This window comes from Tamandua tetradactyla, chromosome 10 (assembly GCF_023851605.1).
Source record: "Tamandua tetradactyla isolate mTamTet1 chromosome 10, mTamTet1.pri, whole genome shotgun sequence".
Taxonomy (NCBI): domain Eukaryota; kingdom Metazoa; phylum Chordata; class Mammalia; order Pilosa; family Myrmecophagidae; genus Tamandua; species Tamandua tetradactyla.
This window is the reverse complement of record NC_135336.1, coordinates 47,458,858-47,476,463: the sequence shown is the minus strand read 5'-3', so window position 1 is coordinate 47,476,463 and position 17,606 is coordinate 47,458,858. Positions and strand designations below refer to the sequence as shown.

At 37.6% G+C, this 17,606-nt stretch overlaps 1 protein-coding gene across 6 annotated transcripts in view; it reads left to right on the top strand.

Annotated features, from left to right (window-relative positions):
• Positions 1-17,606, top strand: part of LOC143648468 (transmembrane protein 45A-like) — a 116,508-nt gene that overhangs the window by 60,442 nt on the left and 38,460 nt on the right. For 4 of the 6 annotated variants that reach the window (XM_077118588.1, XM_077118585.1, XM_077118589.1 and 1 more), the window contains 3 exons: positions 11,581-11,776; positions 13,033-13,245; positions 14,653-14,837. In XM_077118588.1, the coding sequence (XP_076974703.1) occupies positions 11,581-11,776; positions 13,033-13,245; positions 14,653-14,837 (594 nt within the window). Of the gene's footprint in view, positions 1-8,547; positions 8,612-9,467; positions 9,652-11,580; positions 11,777-13,032; positions 13,246-14,652; positions 14,838-17,606 lie in introns of those variants that run through there. The other 2 variants (XM_077118590.1, XM_077118586.1) reach the window with 2 other exon arrangements.

Sequence of the window (17,606 nt, the reverse complement as noted above, 5' to 3'; positions counted from 1 at the left end):
TACATCTCTCTTTTTTTCCCAAGAGAAAATGGAAAAGTATCGTAAAATATTTTGATGTTAAGGGGATTTGACTAAGAGTCTCCTAGAATAGTGCTTTTTAAGAGGGACAGTACAATTTTGAACCACCGCCCCCCCCTAGCCAGGGACAATTATCAATATTTGTAAATATTTTTGATTGCCACAATTTGGAGGAAGGTGTTACCAGTATCTAGTAGGCAGAGGCCATAGATGCTGCTGGACATATTACAGGGCATGTTATGATGCACAGGATGTCCCCCAACAACCGAATTATATGATCCAAAATGTTGATGTGTTGATCTCAAATGCTGCTGTTGATCTCCTTTCCCTGATGCCACAGGGTCCTCTTCTTTTACAGGCTAGGGTTCAGTGGTTAGTCTGGGTCATCACCAAGGCCAAATGTAAATTAGATGGGTACAGTGGGAAAGAATTGGCCCCACCCCTGAAACTGTTCTGAGGACCTAGATCAAATCATATTTATGTGTGTGCTGGTGGCCAGGGTTTTGGGGGAGGGAGGAAGTGGAGAAGGAAATGTGGAATCAGAATTGTTTTAGAGGAGAATTGGGCTTGAATGAATTTCATGGAGTATCCTCATGGAGGAAAATATTCTACCAGTGGGCAACAAGAACCTGAGAACTGGGGTGAACTTGATGTTGTGTAGTTCAGATGTCTACAAGTTTCAGGAACTCAGAGCTTTATTAACTTCAGCTGCATATCATTTCTTTCTTTCCTATTCTTGGTGCTCTGGGCTCCCAGAGGTTCCCCCTCTGTCTTCTACCCAACTAAATACACAGAGGTTTAAAATTTGGAGTCTAATCAAGGGATCACTTTCCTTCCCAAGGTGGTACGCATGTACTGGGTACATGGTACCAGGTGGTACCCAGGTAGCTCTCTGTTGTCCTTCTGAGAATTGGTTGTGGTCAGCAGAAGAGAGAAAAGAGCAGGATGGCAGGAAGGGGAAAAAAAGAGGCAAGTCTGCTGTGACTGTGAGAACTGGGCTACAGGGATGTTCTCTGTAGACTGAACAAGGAGCGCCACACATTCACACAGGTGTCATTGTCAGTAAGGATCTCCACAACACTAATCCCCATTAGAAGGTATGATGCAAATGACTGTGTCGACACTATTGATTCAGGTGCTGTCATTTGGCTGTAAATTTCCAGTAGGCTAGTCTGGGCCACTGGTAACCTGTGCTTCTGTTCTGGTCTAAAGTGAAGTACCTATTTCTCTCTCTCTAGGCTGGGAGTAGATACTGTAATAATGAGCCAAGTCTTTGTGGAAGCAGTTCATCAAGTCTGATAAATGTTCTGTGCTCCACTGGGACCTAGAAGGGATGCAGCAAGGCAGGGTTAATAGATGTGTGGGATTTGTATGTCACTGGAGTGTGTTTCTGAAGGAGTTGGAGGAGATCCTGTTTCTGGACTTCTTTAAATAGAAACTAGATTCTTTTATTATGGGATAATTTAAGGGTTCTAATGCATAGTTCTGCTACATTCTCTCTCTGCTAGAATACATTGGTTTCTTTTGTTGTCTGCAGAACAACATTTGAACTTTTTAACCTGGCATTCAAGGTTCTCTAGTATTGGCTCTAAATGACCTTTCCAGGTGTTTTTTTTAAAGAAAATTTTAAAAATACTGGAAGTCCATAAATAAAATGACAGACACCCATGTTCCCACCATGCAAGCACACATTTTCTATTATGGGTTGTCTTTCTTTTAAATAAAAGGAGCACATATTACAGTTTAAATATCCTTTGATTATGCTTCAGTTCTATTCCCTTTTTATAGTTTTATATTCAATATATGTATAGGAACAACGTAGATTATTATTTTATAATTCTTTAAAAACAATACATAAATTACATCAAACTAAAATATTGCTCTACAGCTTGCATTTTCACTCAGATACTTTAAAGTATATCTATTTTGCTAAATATCTAACTCTTTTTAAAATAATCTTTTAAATATAGTAATGTATTCTATGTATGCTACTTCATGTTACTTAGCCATTTCTCTGTTGATGGATATTCAGATAATTTCTAATCTTATGTTACTACAGCCGATGTAGCAATGAACATTTCTTGACACATCCAGAGAACACATGTTCTTGGGTACATTCAACAGAAGGAATTGCTAGGTTGTGGGGTATGTGCATTTTCAATTATACAAGGTATTGCCAACTTGCTTGGCAAAGTATTAATGCCAATTTCCACTACTATAATTAATGCATGTGTTCCTGTTTCCCCAAATGCTAACCAAAAAGTTGCAAGTATAGATTGTTTTTAATTGTGCCAATCAAGTAGGTGGACAATAATACCTCTTTGCTTTTAGTCTGGTTTTCTAGTAATTTTGGTTTTTATGTAATTACTGAACAGTATGTTTTGCTTTAGGTTTAGTTGTTTGTTCTTATGTTTTGCTTACAGTGTGGAGGTGGGTAGTGTAGGAGTGGCAGTTTTTCTTCTTCTAATATATTTCTAGCCTAAAAATTACATTCAAACAGCTCATTATTTGTCAGATTTATTGAAAATGTTGTTTCTCTGTCAAGAGTTTTAAAACTTTACTTGTGGTACCCTTCAGGTAGAGGTAGTAAGGGCCCAGGGTTGGGTTTGAATCCCAGCTGCTTTACTTTCATCTGCATGACTTTGAATGTATTAATCTCTATTTGTGATTCAATTTCTTCATCTATAAAATAGGGCACGATAAAAATATCTATCCCAGAGATATGTTTTGAGATTTAAATGAATTAAAGTGCAACGCACTTACCTGGAATGTTATCAGAAGGCAATCAATGAATGTTAGCTATTATTTTGGCGTATAGAAGTTTTAAGGGTTTTTGTTTTTGCTATTATACAAGATAGATTTCAGTTTTTTTTTCCTTTTACATGATAGAATTTTATCTCCCTCTAACATAGAATAGTCGTGAAAATAAGCTATTCATGGGTGGAATGGTGCATCACAAAGCTGTTAGGAAGAAGCCTCTTTCACAGTCCTTGTACCTGTCCCATGAGATATGGGTCACATCTGTATAGTCTCAGATAGCTGCCAAAGCACCAGCCATCCCAACCATGTTCCAGGCTGCAGGGAAGGAAAAAGGGCAGAAGTTTCTTTTCGCCCCTTTAAAATAAGCTATATTGAAGTATAATTTACAGGTACCAAAGTTTAGAATTTGATGTTTTTTTTGACAAATGTCTGAAGTTGTGTAGTTATAACTACAGTCAATATGTAGGATATTTTCATTAACTCAAAGTTTCTTCATACCCCCTTGCAGTCATTCCCCTTCTCCTAACCCACAGACAACAACTGATATGCTTTCTATCACTAAAAATATTAATCTTTTTTAGAATTTCATATAAATTGAAGTATGTGTATCTTTTGTGTCTAGTTTCTTTCACTTAACGCTTTTGAGATCTATCCAGGTTTTTCCCTATATCAATATTTTGTTCCTTTTTATTATAGAAACGTCCCACAGCCTGTTCATCTATTCTAGTTGATGTACATCGGGGTTGTTTCTAAATTGACAAGGGGTTCATTGTGATGGTTAATTTCATGTGTTAGGTTGGCTGGGTTATGTTGTGCAGTTGTTTAGTGAAGAAAGTACTGACATGATTGTTATTGTAAGATTCTTGGTGGGTGGATTTGAATCCGCTTGATTGTAAATAGGGCTCTTAGCCATTAATCAATGGAAGAGATTACTCTTAGCTAGGAGGGAGTATTTATCCAGTCAGTTAAAGGTGATAAAGCTGGAACTGATGATTTCAGAAGTCAGAAAGAGGTATTTTTGCCTCTATTTCCAAGTTTTGGCTATCATGAATAAAGCTTCTGTGAACATTCATGTACCAATTTTTGGTGGAATTTTTTTTTCTCTTTGCTTGGGTAGAGAATAGCTGGGGTGAGTGGTAAGTATATGTTTCGTCTTATAAAAACTGACAAACTGCTTTCCAAAGGGCTGTATAATTTTGCATTCACACCTGCAGTTGGTCCACAACCTTGTCAATATTTGGTATTATCAGTCTTTCAAATTCTAACCATTCTACTGGGTGTGTTTCGTTGTGGTTTTAATTTGCGTTTCCCTAATGACGAATGCCACTGATGCATTTTTCATGTGCTTATTTTCCATTCACCTATAAAAATTTTAAGTTTTGCTGTTGTCAAATTTGTCAGACCTTTCCTTCATGATTTGGCTTTCTCTTCCTTGTTATTCTTTCCTAAGGCAAAGTCATAGGATATTTTCCATTTTTTTTTATGAAAAGATTTAACATTGGATTCTCATAATTAGGTTTTTAATCTACTTGGAATTTATTTTAAATCAGGCATAAGGTAGGAATCTAGTGTAACATTTATCTGTGAATAGGAAGTTGCCAATACTAAAACTATTAATTTTCCCATTGACTGGTACTGTCATTTCTGTCATGTACCAACTTCTATGTGTATGGGTGCTACCTGTATTTTCTCTTGTTTCCTGCTCTAGAGACTGCACAATCTCCTAAATGTTTCCACCACTATGAGTTTATTCATGCTGTTCCTGTTAGGTCTGAGCTGTTAAGGAATCCACCAGGACAGTGAGTCAAAGCTTAACAGATTTATTGAGAGGAAAAAACAAGGGGAAAGCAGGTGAGAGCCATCAAAGCCTGCCAGTGAAAGGAAAGAAAATGGCTCCAGCTCTCTTTCTGAGAGCTGAATTTGTAAAGGAAAAACTGCACTGGGAAGGGAAGGTGCCTGCTAGATGGTGACACACTGCTCTCCTTTGATGCACAGCTACATGTACTGACAAGGATTATCAAGCAGGTTGCCTTCTGGTGGGTGCGGCAGCATGCCTGGGGATCTCGCTGCAACATCTGGTTCTGCAAAAGAAGCTGTGGGCCCCTATTCTAGTTTGCTAGCTGCTGGAATGCAATATACCAGAAATAGAATGGCTTTAAAAGGGGGAATTTAATAAATTGCTAGTTCTAAGGCCAAGAAAATGTCCCAATTAAAACAAGTCTAGAAATGTCCAATCAAAGGCATCCAGGCCAAGATACCTTGGTTCAAGAAGGCTCATGAAGTTCACGGTTTCTCTTTCAAGTGGAAGGGCGCATGGTAAACATAGTCAGAGTTTCTCTCTCATCTGGAAGGGCATATGGTGAACACAGTCAGGGTTCCTCTCTCTCTAGAAGGGCACATGGCGAACACAGCATCATCTGCTAACTTTCTCTCCTGGCCTCCTTTTTTCATGAAGCTCTCCGGGAGGTGTTTTTCTTCTTCATCTCCAAAGGTTGCTGACTTGTGGACTCTGCTTTGTGGTGCTACTCTTTCTGAATCTCCCATTCTCCAAAATGTTTCCTCTTTTATAGGACTCCAATAAACCAATCAAGACCCACCCAAATGCGTGGAGACATGCCATCACCTAATCCAGTTTAACAACCACTCTTGACTAAATCCCATCATCCAGGGAGATGATCTGATTACAGTTTCAAACATACAGTATTGAATAGGGATTATTCTACCTTTATGAAATGGGATTTTGATTAAAACATGGCTTTTCTAGGGGGCATACATCCTTTCAAGCCAGCACAGCTCTCCCCCACCCCCCGCCCCTGGTTAAAAAGCCCTTCTTATATGTAAAGTTCTTTTTCTGAGATCTGACAGTTCTTTACATTTTGAGAGCTCTTCACTTTTAGTGCCACCTTTCAAAAATTCTACTCATTCATCAAGAGCAGCTAAAATTTCCCTTAAAGTCTTCCAGGATCCTGTGACATGCCTCCCTATCTCTCTTGAATTGAACCAAAACCTCACAGCACGTATAGTACTTTATTCTTTTACCATACTTCTCAGCTGCTATCCTTGTGGTAGAGACATTACTGTGTCCATCTTTTTGCCCAGCCAGACTTTAAGCCTTTCAGTCGTTCTATGGAAGACAGAATGATGCCCCCTCCCCACAAAGACATCAATGCCCTAATTCCCACAACCTGTGATTATGTGAATTTGTAGATAGGATGTAGGACTTTGTGATAAGATTATCCTGGATTATCTAGGTAGGCCCATTGGGTAACATGGGTTCCTAAAATTGGACAACCTTTACCAGCTAGGTTCAAATTCAGAGGAAGATGTGACTATGGAAGAATTGTCAGTGAGTTGCAATGTTGCTGACTTTTAAGATGGAGGAAGGGACCGTGAACCAAGGAATGTGGGTGGCCCCTAAAATGCCAAAAAAAACAGGGAAACAGGTCCCCCCTAGAACCTTTAAAGAGTGTACTGAGAACCCTGTGAGCACTTTAATTTTAGCTTGATGAGTCCCGTGTTGGACTTGAGACCTACAGAATTATAGGACAATAATTTGTGATGTTATAAGCCACTAAATTTGTGTTTATTTGTTACAGCAGCAACAGGAAACAGATAGGCTTACCATGGAGTCCTCTATAACTTGAAGAATATCTTTACGTATATATGGAGTGCTCAATTACTGTTCCTTAACTAAATTGAATTCTGAAGCAGCAGGAAGTTGAAGTTTGGAACTATGGAACTATGGAATGACTGTTTCAAGTTCTTACCATGCTACTGATGATCAGTCTGATGCTCATTTCTAGTATCTAGACTTTTGTCAGCTCACAGAAAATTAAGTCACTGCAGACTCTTGAGTCCAGTTTTCCTTGTTGTTGGCAGTCCTGTGCACTCTGACTTTGACAGCGATGGCGATAAACATTTTGGCTATGTGCAAAGCTTTGCTTCCTTTGCATGTGCTGACAACCTTATAGCAGAAAGGCCCAGGAGATACCCTTCACCTGTGGTGTCCAGTCTACCCAAAGGTACTGGATAAAGGCTTCTTGATAGGGCCGTTGGCAAACCTTTTCTAGTCTTTGCCTTATCTAGAGGAAAAACATGGATATGGAATTAGACATAAGGACTTTGGAATCCTGGCTTTGGGGTTAAATAACTCTGTGACTTAGAGAGGGCATTAAATTATTATCTTGGAGATAATTTGTCCTTGAGTTGCCTAAAAGATAAAATAAGCAGATGTGTGAATAGTTACTAGTATGCAGTTGGTATTCAATGAATGCTAACTTCCCCTCCATCTCAGGTGCACCACTGCTAACAGAAATAGTCCAGGATGTATTTCCTTTAAAGAGTTGATTAGAAGCCTATGATATAATATGATATTTGGTCCTACTTTCATTGTTGGTTTATTTTTTATTGTGAAAATCTTTGGGTTGCTTCACCCCATCTGATGTTTTAAAGTTTAGAGTTCCATATGTCATTCTGGATGCTTAAGATGTTTGGATGTTTGGATATTTAGCCCACTGGCATGGATGGCTTTAGTTGCTTAACAATTGAGAAGGGCTGGTGGTGGCAACAAGAGGCAGAAATAGAAGAGATTAAAATAAAATAAGATAAGCAATTAAAATAAAAAGCATCTTCAGACTGAACCAGATTGCAATTTAGGCCTCAGGGTTAGCTGCTGAGCCACCCATCTCTGCCTACATTGAGACCTGGTATAAGCGAGCTCATCAGGGCTTATGACTTTGGGCACTGGTTTATGGTGATCAGGAAGTCATATCTAAATCTCAGTGTCTTGGTGCTGCTCTGATTTTATCCAAACATTCGAAGGCATTGTTTCTCAAATTTTGAGAATACCTGATATTCAATGGAGAGTATTTGTTAAAAGTTTAGACTCCTGGGCATGTTGCTACTGATTGATTCAGTAAATCTGGAGTGAGGCAAAGAAATGTGAATTGTATTAACCACTCCAGCTATTTCTGATACTGGTTATCCTCCAGGTTTTACTTGAAGAGACAGTGCATTAGCTGAAAGGGTAGTTAGCGCTCAGTTATTTGGGGAGATGGAGCCAGAGGCAGGGGCTCATTCATTCACTGGTTATTTATTGAGTGCTATAGCCCTTGTTCACCAGTAGTTTAACATTGTGTGGGGACACAATACAAGTACATAGATAAGATAAGGGCTAATGACTCTCCTGGGTAGAAGCTGTTGCTTCTTCCTTTTCCCATTCCATTCTGTGCAAGGCTCACATAGGTTTAGAATATCTATGTACTTGTCTCTCTGTCAGATTGTGTTTCTTGGGGGCAAATCTTCCTATGCCTATGTATTTAGGATAGTGCCTGAGGTGCCATTGGTATTCACTAAATACTGAATGAACTAGGAATGACAGTGAATAGTACTAGGCATGTAAGATTAGGGAGGGGGAAGAGGGGCAAGGAGGGAGAGAAGGAAAGAGAGTATGCTGACATTAGAATTTGAGGTCTTGAGACCCTATAAGGGACTATGAGTTGTCCCCTCTACCTTTTCAGTTGCTCAATTTATAGAACAATGTTTTCCAATAACTCAAATGTATTTAGATATTACCTTTTTAAATAGTGACATCCATTAAGAGGGTATTAGGAGCATGTATTATCTCTGTTTTCAACATGATTCATAGCAAGATTAAGCAATTGGACAGAGTTGCTCAATAATATTTGGAAACGACATTTAAACTAAAGATTGTTGACTGTAGGCATCTATTGGAATTCACTGTAATCCTTCCTGCCATTCTTTTTATTCAGATAGGATTCCTGCATCCTGGCAATACCATCTGAAAAAAACAAGAGACACTCATCTTCTTAAGGTCAGATGATGAGCTGGGCTGGGCTGGGCTATGAGTGAATGAGTAACCTTCTTGCAGACCAGACCTTCCTTCTCTGCTTTCTTTCTTCCAGTTAGACAATTCTCCATCCATTGTTAAAATGCTTCCTCATACTGTCTGCTGGTCACCTGGGTTTCCTCCTCCACTATACTGCTCTAAAATTACTTCCTCCTTCATATAATCTCAGATAGAGCCCATTCCCTATCTCAGGACAGCCACTTACCTTAATAACTCTCACAGAACTTGTAACCAGTTTTTTGGTTAGGGACATATTTTGGTATTTCTGTATTCCTACTTTCCTCATGTATTGTAAGTTTTCTGACAGTGGGGCCATGCTTGTTCTCTCATAGGTACCTCACATATCTGAGGTCCCTGCATCTGTGCAAATGCAGATAGTGATAAGGAAAGCATTCCAAATGAGTTCATTGTTTGATCCAGAGCATATCTGTTCCCCTTCTTTTCTTATTCCTATAACTTTTGTTTTGGACATGACTCCAACCTTGACATCTATGGTAATCTCTTGTTTGAGGCACTGCCAGTTAGGAAATGGGTTGTCTTTTTAGGAGCTCTGTAATGTTGCTGCTGCCATGACCATTGCCTTTGTTTGCTGTCTATCCTGATGGCTTGGAAACAAGACAGTGAAGCTTACTCATGCTGCACTAGTTTAGTCCTCTATGTAGGTGGCTCCTGAAGGAGGTTAGTGTCCTGGTGGGTGGGGTGCAAGCCAAATCTTACCTGGAGTTACTCTATGGCACAGTGTTTAGAAAGGAAGGTAGTATTTTCAAAAGGGCGTGTTCCCTGAATTTAAATTTATGCATACACTGTGACATATTCTGAAGATTTACTTGCATGACTTCATGCTGGAAAGTTATGTGTACACTGGTTTGGTCTCTGAGGAGGAAGATCAGGCAATTCTACATTTAAGTCCAGTCAGCCCCTACTTTTGCTTCTTGAGAGTGAAACTCGGCAAATTCTTGGCAGAAAAAAACTGAGTCTGACTTGACATTGAGGAAAATATGAAGGTAAGGATTTTACTAAGTAAATTATTTCAAAAAAGTTGAAATTTTTAGTATGGAAACTTGGAATTGTATAGGTTTGGAGTGATGGAGAGGAAAAAAACCGTAAAACTACATATGCTTGTATACATTTTACTTTTGAGTGTTAAGGCAAACAGAAAAGTGAAGTTCAAGATAGTTAAAACTTGTTTAGTGTATTGAAATTTATAAATGTGTCTTGAAATATGAATAATTAATGAAGATTTAGGAAAATTTAATTTGGTGGTGGCTCAAGATAAAACTATAGTTTGATATAATTTCCCTTAATGGTATTTATTTTATAGTGAAAGTTGGTCTCTGCTTCAGATTCTACTAAGAAAATTTTAGACCCTTGTTTCTCTATACTCTTTTGAGTTAGGGTTTGTGTGGCTCTAGCAGTGGGAACTAATACCTAATACCTGATTTATATTGCAGATTTGCTCAATATCATTTCTAAATGCTAGGGTTTTAAAAAAATTGCCTTGTGGGTGGCAAGTGAGTGAGTATTGTGTGTGTTGCAGCAGGGAATTAGAAAAGAAGTCAATGAGGGTATCAGGAGTTGTTTCTTGTCTTCATGCCAGGGGATGGTGTGTGGAGTTACTCAGAGCAGATGGTTTCTATGGATGGGGGAAGAGTAGGAATTTTTAGGATGAACTGCATCTGGAAGCCAGTGCTACATTCTTGCAGCTGACTGTTTTATCCCAGCGTTAACTACTTTTCCCAGGAGCTTATATGTGGTGATGCTGAGGATGATCCTTCTTGTGTCCTACCCTGGTGATTTTCCTGGGGGGTTCTGCTAGCTTCCTGACTTGTATTTTTTTACTTTGTGGATGAGGAAAGCCCTATATTCTCCTTCAAAGAAGAATGTGTTTGCTCTTTGCATTTAAATCTAATCCACCTCTGGACTGGTTGGCATTTAGACAATATGTTGCATGGTACCAAACATAGATTTCTGGATAATGGTATTTTAGGAGCTAAGAGTGAAGTGATGTTTGAGGGTTAAAGAGATTTTTAGTGTTTGGGTCAGCCTCACATTCCTGTTTTGAATCTTTATAATTCTGTCAGAATAATACAAAAGTAATCCCCAGGAGACTTTTCCAAAGTATAAGCCCAGTACCCACCAAAGAAGCTAAATGCTCAGGAGGGCCAGGGGAATTTTGAAATCTCCTTTCATAAGTTATCCTGGATCTTAGTGTCAGATCCACAAAGAGGATTCTGGACTGTATCATTATTCTGTTGATGGTACAACGTGTTTGAACAGAGGACTGCTCATATAATTCAAAACTGATATAATTGAAGACTGGAGTTTTATAAAATTGATTAAAAAGAGGAGGCTATTTGTATTTACTAGTCAGACATGGCTCCACCATGTGGCAAGAGTGTACCAGAAATTATAATTTGATTTGGCTGGTATCGGTCTGGAACAACTGGGCTAAAATGTGATAACAATAAAAATCAAAGCTTCAATGGCTTAACACAATAAAGGGTTGCAAAATCTGAAGTAGTCTGGTTAGCTTTCCTCTGTGTTGTAGTTATGCCATCTGGAACAGATAGCTTCCAAGTGGCCTAGGCAGGGGAAGAGAGGGAAAACAAGTCAGGAAGGCTCTTTACTGACTTTTAAATATGTATAAAGTACAATTCTGTTCTGACATACATGCTATCATTTTAAGAATTCCTTTTGGTCTCCTTATTAAGAACAAGGAAACTTTTACTGAATTATTGGGCAATTAAATAACCTGGGCCAGTGATTTAGCTTTTCTAAACCTGTATCCTAAATTGACAACATGTTAAAACTCCTTCTAAATTAGTGTTGTACCCATAATCATCTGAAGAGAGTGCACTTTATGGAAACAAGCGATGTTTTGGTGGTTGTGGAAATGAAATCTCTTCATCGTCTATGTGTTCTTCTCTTGATAGACTGAGATGGGGAGTTTCAGAGGTCATGCCATTCCTGGAAGCTTTTTTATCATAGGAGGTCTTTGGTGGGGTACAAAGAGCATTCTGAAATATGCCTGCAAAAAGTACAAGCATACTTGCTACCTTGATTCCAAAGTTTTATTCCACCGACTAGAAATTTTGGAGGGAATCGTTTTAATCATCATGGCTTTAATTGGTGAGTAGACCATTTTTGTGTTCTGCTTTCTCCATTTTGATCTTTTCTCATAGAAAGAAAATTCACTACCAAATTGAGAAATTATTAAAATAAATTTTTATTCAATGTTTCTTTAACACATACTCTAGTTATAATTTTATGTAATACAGTTTGTTATAAGGTGAGCCTTTATGCTTATATAAAGGCTTATTTATTTCTTGATGAATTAGTCATAGAAATTACTTGTCTCCATAGTCTGAATTTCTTTTAGAGTATTAGTTGGAACCTCTGACATAATTTTAATATCAAATATTCTGATGCCTGAAAAAATAAATTCTACCAGAAACCATTTTGCAAAATGACACCAAAGTAATCATGTGGTTATGGGAAAGTTTGAACAATAAACCATTCCTAATAGGCTGTAGAGAATAGTCAGGACTGAGGAAAGCCTTGCCTTATCCACTCATCCTTTTTTCTTGATTCCTAAAATGGAGAGGGAGACTAGGCCAGATGGTTTCTAAGATCCATCATTCTAAGATCATCCATTCATTAACTATGGAGATTCTTTGAAAATGTTCTGTGTATTCAGAGTTCCACTGCAGGAATGGTAAAACTTCCCATTTTCCCACTGGATTTCTTCTTCCTTTATTCATGTCAGTAGGTTTTTGCTACAACCATCAAATTGCAGGGACAGCCATTTCCAAAGAGAAGAGCTTCCTTGACAAATTCTGTAGATTAACAAATAAAGTAGCATCTCTAAGGAAGTTCACTCATTTGCATAGCTCACTAAACCATATGCTATACCTATCTGGGCTTCATCAGGTATCCCTAATTGGGGAAAAGCTGAACTCTTTAACATTTTTTTATCCTGAACAAAGCACAACCCCTATTTCTTGATAGCTACTCAAAGATGTATTAGACAGTAGAAGGTGTTCAGCCTTTATGAATCTGATCATATAAATTTAACACTCTAAGCCATTTAGGATTATTCTTAGTCACTAGACTGAAATAGGCATGAGAATTTAGATCATCAACTTTGAAGATCTAAAATAACTGATTGAGTAACTTGGTTATCTTTGATTAAAATTGGCTAACAGATCTTGTATTTGACTTTCGAAAACAAGACTAAAATACAATTGCTTAGCTGTTTGGGGAGCCCAGAAGGAGGAATCTATCACAAGAGGATATTAGATGGAAATAAGTAATCCTCCTGCATCTCCCTAATTCTTGGTAATGTTATAGAGTGGGTTGCTAAACTGTTGATCCTTTCTCTGTAGGCATTTGTGGGGAACAGTTTATGCCTGGAGGGTCTTACCTGACCATATATGACTATAAAGAGGGCCAGTGGAACCAGCTTCTGGGGTGGCAACACTGCACCATGTATTTCTTCTTTGGGCTACTTGGCATGGCAAACATCTTATGTTTCACCATCAGTTCACTTCCTGTCTCCGTTACCAGGTTAATGTTGTCAAATGCCTTATTTGTGGAGGGTAAGTATGAATGAGTCTTTTCCTGCACCTTTCATTATTATTGGGAATTTGTATAGACCTTTTCAATAACATACTGTTGGGCTCCTGGTGCAGCCTTGATTGATAGGGTCTTATTTCTAGACCATGGTGAAATATTTTTGGATGTACTAGGCAGGATCCTAAAGATTTTCCCTCTCTTCTGGGTAATTCAGTAGAATTGGACAAGCACAATCATTCAATGTGCTTTGTTCATATTTCACATCTTAAAATACCACTGCAATGGCTACTTATCTTTGGGTTGTCCTGGAAATTATATTATTTTCATTTTAAAAAATCAAAAACTGAGCCTAGAGTAGTGCAACATGAGTGTCTTAATAAAAGGTGGCTACTAACAGCAGCATATCTTTTACCAACTACTATCTAGCCTTTGTCACACTGATATAGAAAAACTCTGCCATTACATGATACATAGTGTTCATATATTTAGTCATGCAAAAATATAAGGTCCTATTTTTTGAGAGATTAATGGAAAATGTATTTTTTTCAATTTTATTTTTCAGTTGCTATATGGAGGGAAAAATTGTAGTAATTTTTAAAATCTATTAGAAATGTAAGAAATAAATTGATTATGGAACTTAAATAGTGCCAAGTTATCAGTGGGCCGTCAAATTGTAATTGTCTGCCTTGCTACCATCTAAATATAATGATTTTAGCCTACTCCTCTTAGAGAACACAGGCTAGATAAAAGATGGGAACCAGAAGACAATAACATGATGCTCATTATTTTATGGTAGTACTGTATTTTGAATGAATATCTTTTGCTCCTTGTGTAAATGAAAAGGATGAGGATGAAGATGAAATTTGCCTATGGGATTAAAATATAGTCAATTACTACATCTTGGGTGTTTGCAGATCATCTTATCACATTCATCAGAGTCTGTTGTAATAATTTGTTCCTGTTTGCTTCCTCTGTTGAATGAAATCCCATTGAGGCAAGGCTCCATCTTCTTTATCCCTGTATTCACTTAACTCCTACTCTCCCACCTCTATCTTGCTTGTTATTGATCCTTCTGCATACAAGAGTCTCAAAATATATTTAGTTGACAATTCTCTGGTGTATTAGAGGAGAGGACAAAGTTTGGGGAAGGAAGAAGGAGTGGTAGGTTTTAAAGTTTCCATTCTAAAGAGGTAGTGATTTCTCAAAAAATGCTAGAGGATTCCATCCCTGTGGGAAGCAGAGGTCATCCAATCTTTTGGACAAATGGGTGTGTGTAAAATTTTGAGACATGAGAAAGAAAGAGAAAGAAAGAGAGTGAGAAAGAGAGAGAGAAATAGAGGAAGGAATCAAGTGAGGAGTACCATAATAGAGAACGGGCAGATGGCCCTTGATTTCATTGAAAAAGTTAAGTTGTTTTTCCCTTCTATCAGCTTTTGTCTTTTACAACCATACTCATGGCCGGGAAATGCTGGACATCTATGTGCACCAGCTTCTCGTCTTGGTTGTCACTGTGACGGGTCTGGTTGCCTTCATGGAGTTCCTCATGTGGAAGAATGTACTTCTGGAGCTTCTACGGTCAAGCCTAATCCTGCTTCAGGGGAGCTGGTTCTGGCAGGTGAGTTGGGGCCTCCAGTTAATGTCCGTGATGTCTTTGCCTGTAACCTTCTGTATTTTCTTTTATCAATTCATCTGTTGGTGATTACTTGGGTTGTTTCCATCTTTTGGCAATTGTGAATAATGCTGCTTTGAACATTGGTATGCAAATGTCCAAACTTTCAGATCTTCTGTGTATATCCCAAGTAGCAGGATCATAAGGCAACATTATACTTAGGTTCCTGAGGAACCACCAAACCATCCTTCACAGTGGCTGTACCATTTTACATTCCCACCAGTAGTGAAAATGTTCCAATTTCTCGACATCCTCTCCAACACCTGTAGTTTGCTGTTTGTTTCATAGAGGCCATTATAGTAGGTGAAAGATGATCTCTCATTTTAGTTTTGATTTGCATTTCTCCAATAGCTAGTGAAACTGAGCATCTTTTCATATGCTTTTTAGCCATCTATATTTCCTTTTTGGAAAAATGTCTATTCATGTCTTTTGCCCATTTCTTAATTGGTCTGCTTGTCATTTTATTGTTGAGCTGTAGGATTTCTTTATGTGTTCTGGATATCAAACTCCTATCAGATGTGTGGTTTCCAAATATTTTCCCCCATTGGGATGGTTGCCTTTTCACCCTTTTGATAAAACCCATTGACACACTGAAGTATTGGATATTGAGGAGCTCCCATTTATCTAGTTTTTCTTTTGTTGCTTGTGCTTTATGTGTAAAATCTAAAAAACTGCTTGTGCTTTGGGTGTAAAGTCTAAGATCACTAGATCTTCAAGATATTTCCCTTCATTTACTTCTAGGAGTTTTATGGTATTGCTTATTATATTTAGGTCTTTACATAGCATGTGAGATAGGGATCCTCTTTCATTCTTTTGGTTTTGGATATCCAGTTCTCCCAACATCATTTCCTGAAGAGACTGATCTGTCCTGGTTGAGTGGGCTTGGGACCCTTATCAAAAATCAATTGACCACAGATCTGAGGGTCAACTTCTGAAGTCTCAGTTTGGTTCCGTTGATGAATATGTCTGTCTTTATGCCAATACCATGCTGTTTTGACCACTGTGGCTTTATAATATTCTTAAAGACAGGGAGTGTGATACTTCTCACTTAATTTTTCTTTTTTCAAAATGTTTTTGGCTGTTTGAGGACCCTTACCCTTCCAAATAAAATTGATAATTAGTTTCTTCATTCCTGCAAAGTAGGCTGTTGGGATTTTGTTGGTATTGCATTTAATGTGTAGATCAATTTGGGTAGAATTAACATCCTAATGACATTTAGCCTTCCAATTCATGAATATGGAATGTCTTTCCATTATTCAGGTCTTCTTTGATTTCTCTTAGCATCTTTGAAGTTTATTCCTAGATGTTTGATTTTTTGGTTATAAGTGTAAGTGGAATTTTTTTCTTGTTTTCTTCTTCAGATAGTTCATTATTAATGTACAGAAATACCATTGATTTTTTTTGCATGTTGCTCTTCTATCCCGCTACTTTACTAAACTCATTTATTAGCTCTAATAGCTTTGTTGTCTTTTTTTGTTTGGATTTTCTAAATATAGGATCATGTCATTTGCAAATAGTGACAGTTTACTTCTTCCTTTCTAATTTGGATCTTTTTCTTTTTCTTGCCTAATTACTCTAGCTAGAACTTCTAGCACAATGTTGTATAGGAGTTGTGATAGTGGGCATTCTGGTCTTATTCCCAATCTTAGAGGGAAAGCTTTCTATCTCTACCATTGAGTATGATGTTAGCTGTAGGGTTTTCAAATATGCCCTTTATCATGTTGAAGAAGTTTCCTTTGAATCATACCTTTAAAGTGTTTTAATCATGAAAGCCTGCTGAATTTTGTCATGTGCCTTTTCTGCATCAATCAAATGATCATGTGATTTCCCCCTTTTAATCTGTTGATGTGATGTATTATATTGATTTTCTTGGGTGGAACCACCCTTGCATACCTGGGATAAAACCCACTAGGTCATGGTGTATAATTCTTTTAATATGCTATTGGTCTAGTTGTAAATATTCGTTGAGAATTTTTGCATCTATGTCCATTAGAAAGACTGGTCTGAAGTTTTCTTTTCTTGTAGTATCTTTATCTGGCTTTGGTATTAGGGTGATGTTGGCTTCATAGAATGAGTTAGGTAGTGTTCCTTTTTCTTCAATTTTTTTTTGGAAACATTTGAACAGGACTGGTATTAATTATTTTTGAAATGCTTAGTAAAATTCACTTGTGAAGCTGTCCAATCCTGGGCTTTTCTTTGTTTGTAGGTTTTTGATGATTGATTCAATCTCTTTACCTGTGATTGTTTTGTTGAGGTCTTCTGTTTCTTCTCGAGTCAGTAGTTGTTCATGTGCTTCTAGGAAGTTGTCCATTTTATCTAAGTTGTTTAGTTTGTTGGCATACAGTGTCCATAGTAGCCACTTTAGATCTTTTTTATTTCTTGAGGGTCCATGGTAATGTCTCTTCATCTCATTTTCATTTTATTTATTTGAAGCTTCTATCTCTTTGTCTTTGTCAGTCTAGCTAAGGATTTGTCAATTTTATTTTCCAGTTTCTTCAGTTTTTTAGTTAGATCATCAGCTTTAGGTCTTTCTTCCTTTTTAATGTAGGCATTTAAAACTATATATTTCCTTCTGAGTACTGCCTTTGCTGCATCTGATAAGTTTTGATAAGTTGTGTGCTCAATTTCATTTGTCTCAAGACATTTGCTGATTTTTTTTCACAATTTTCTCTTTGACAGAAGAGTATTTTGATTATCTTCCATATATTTGCATAT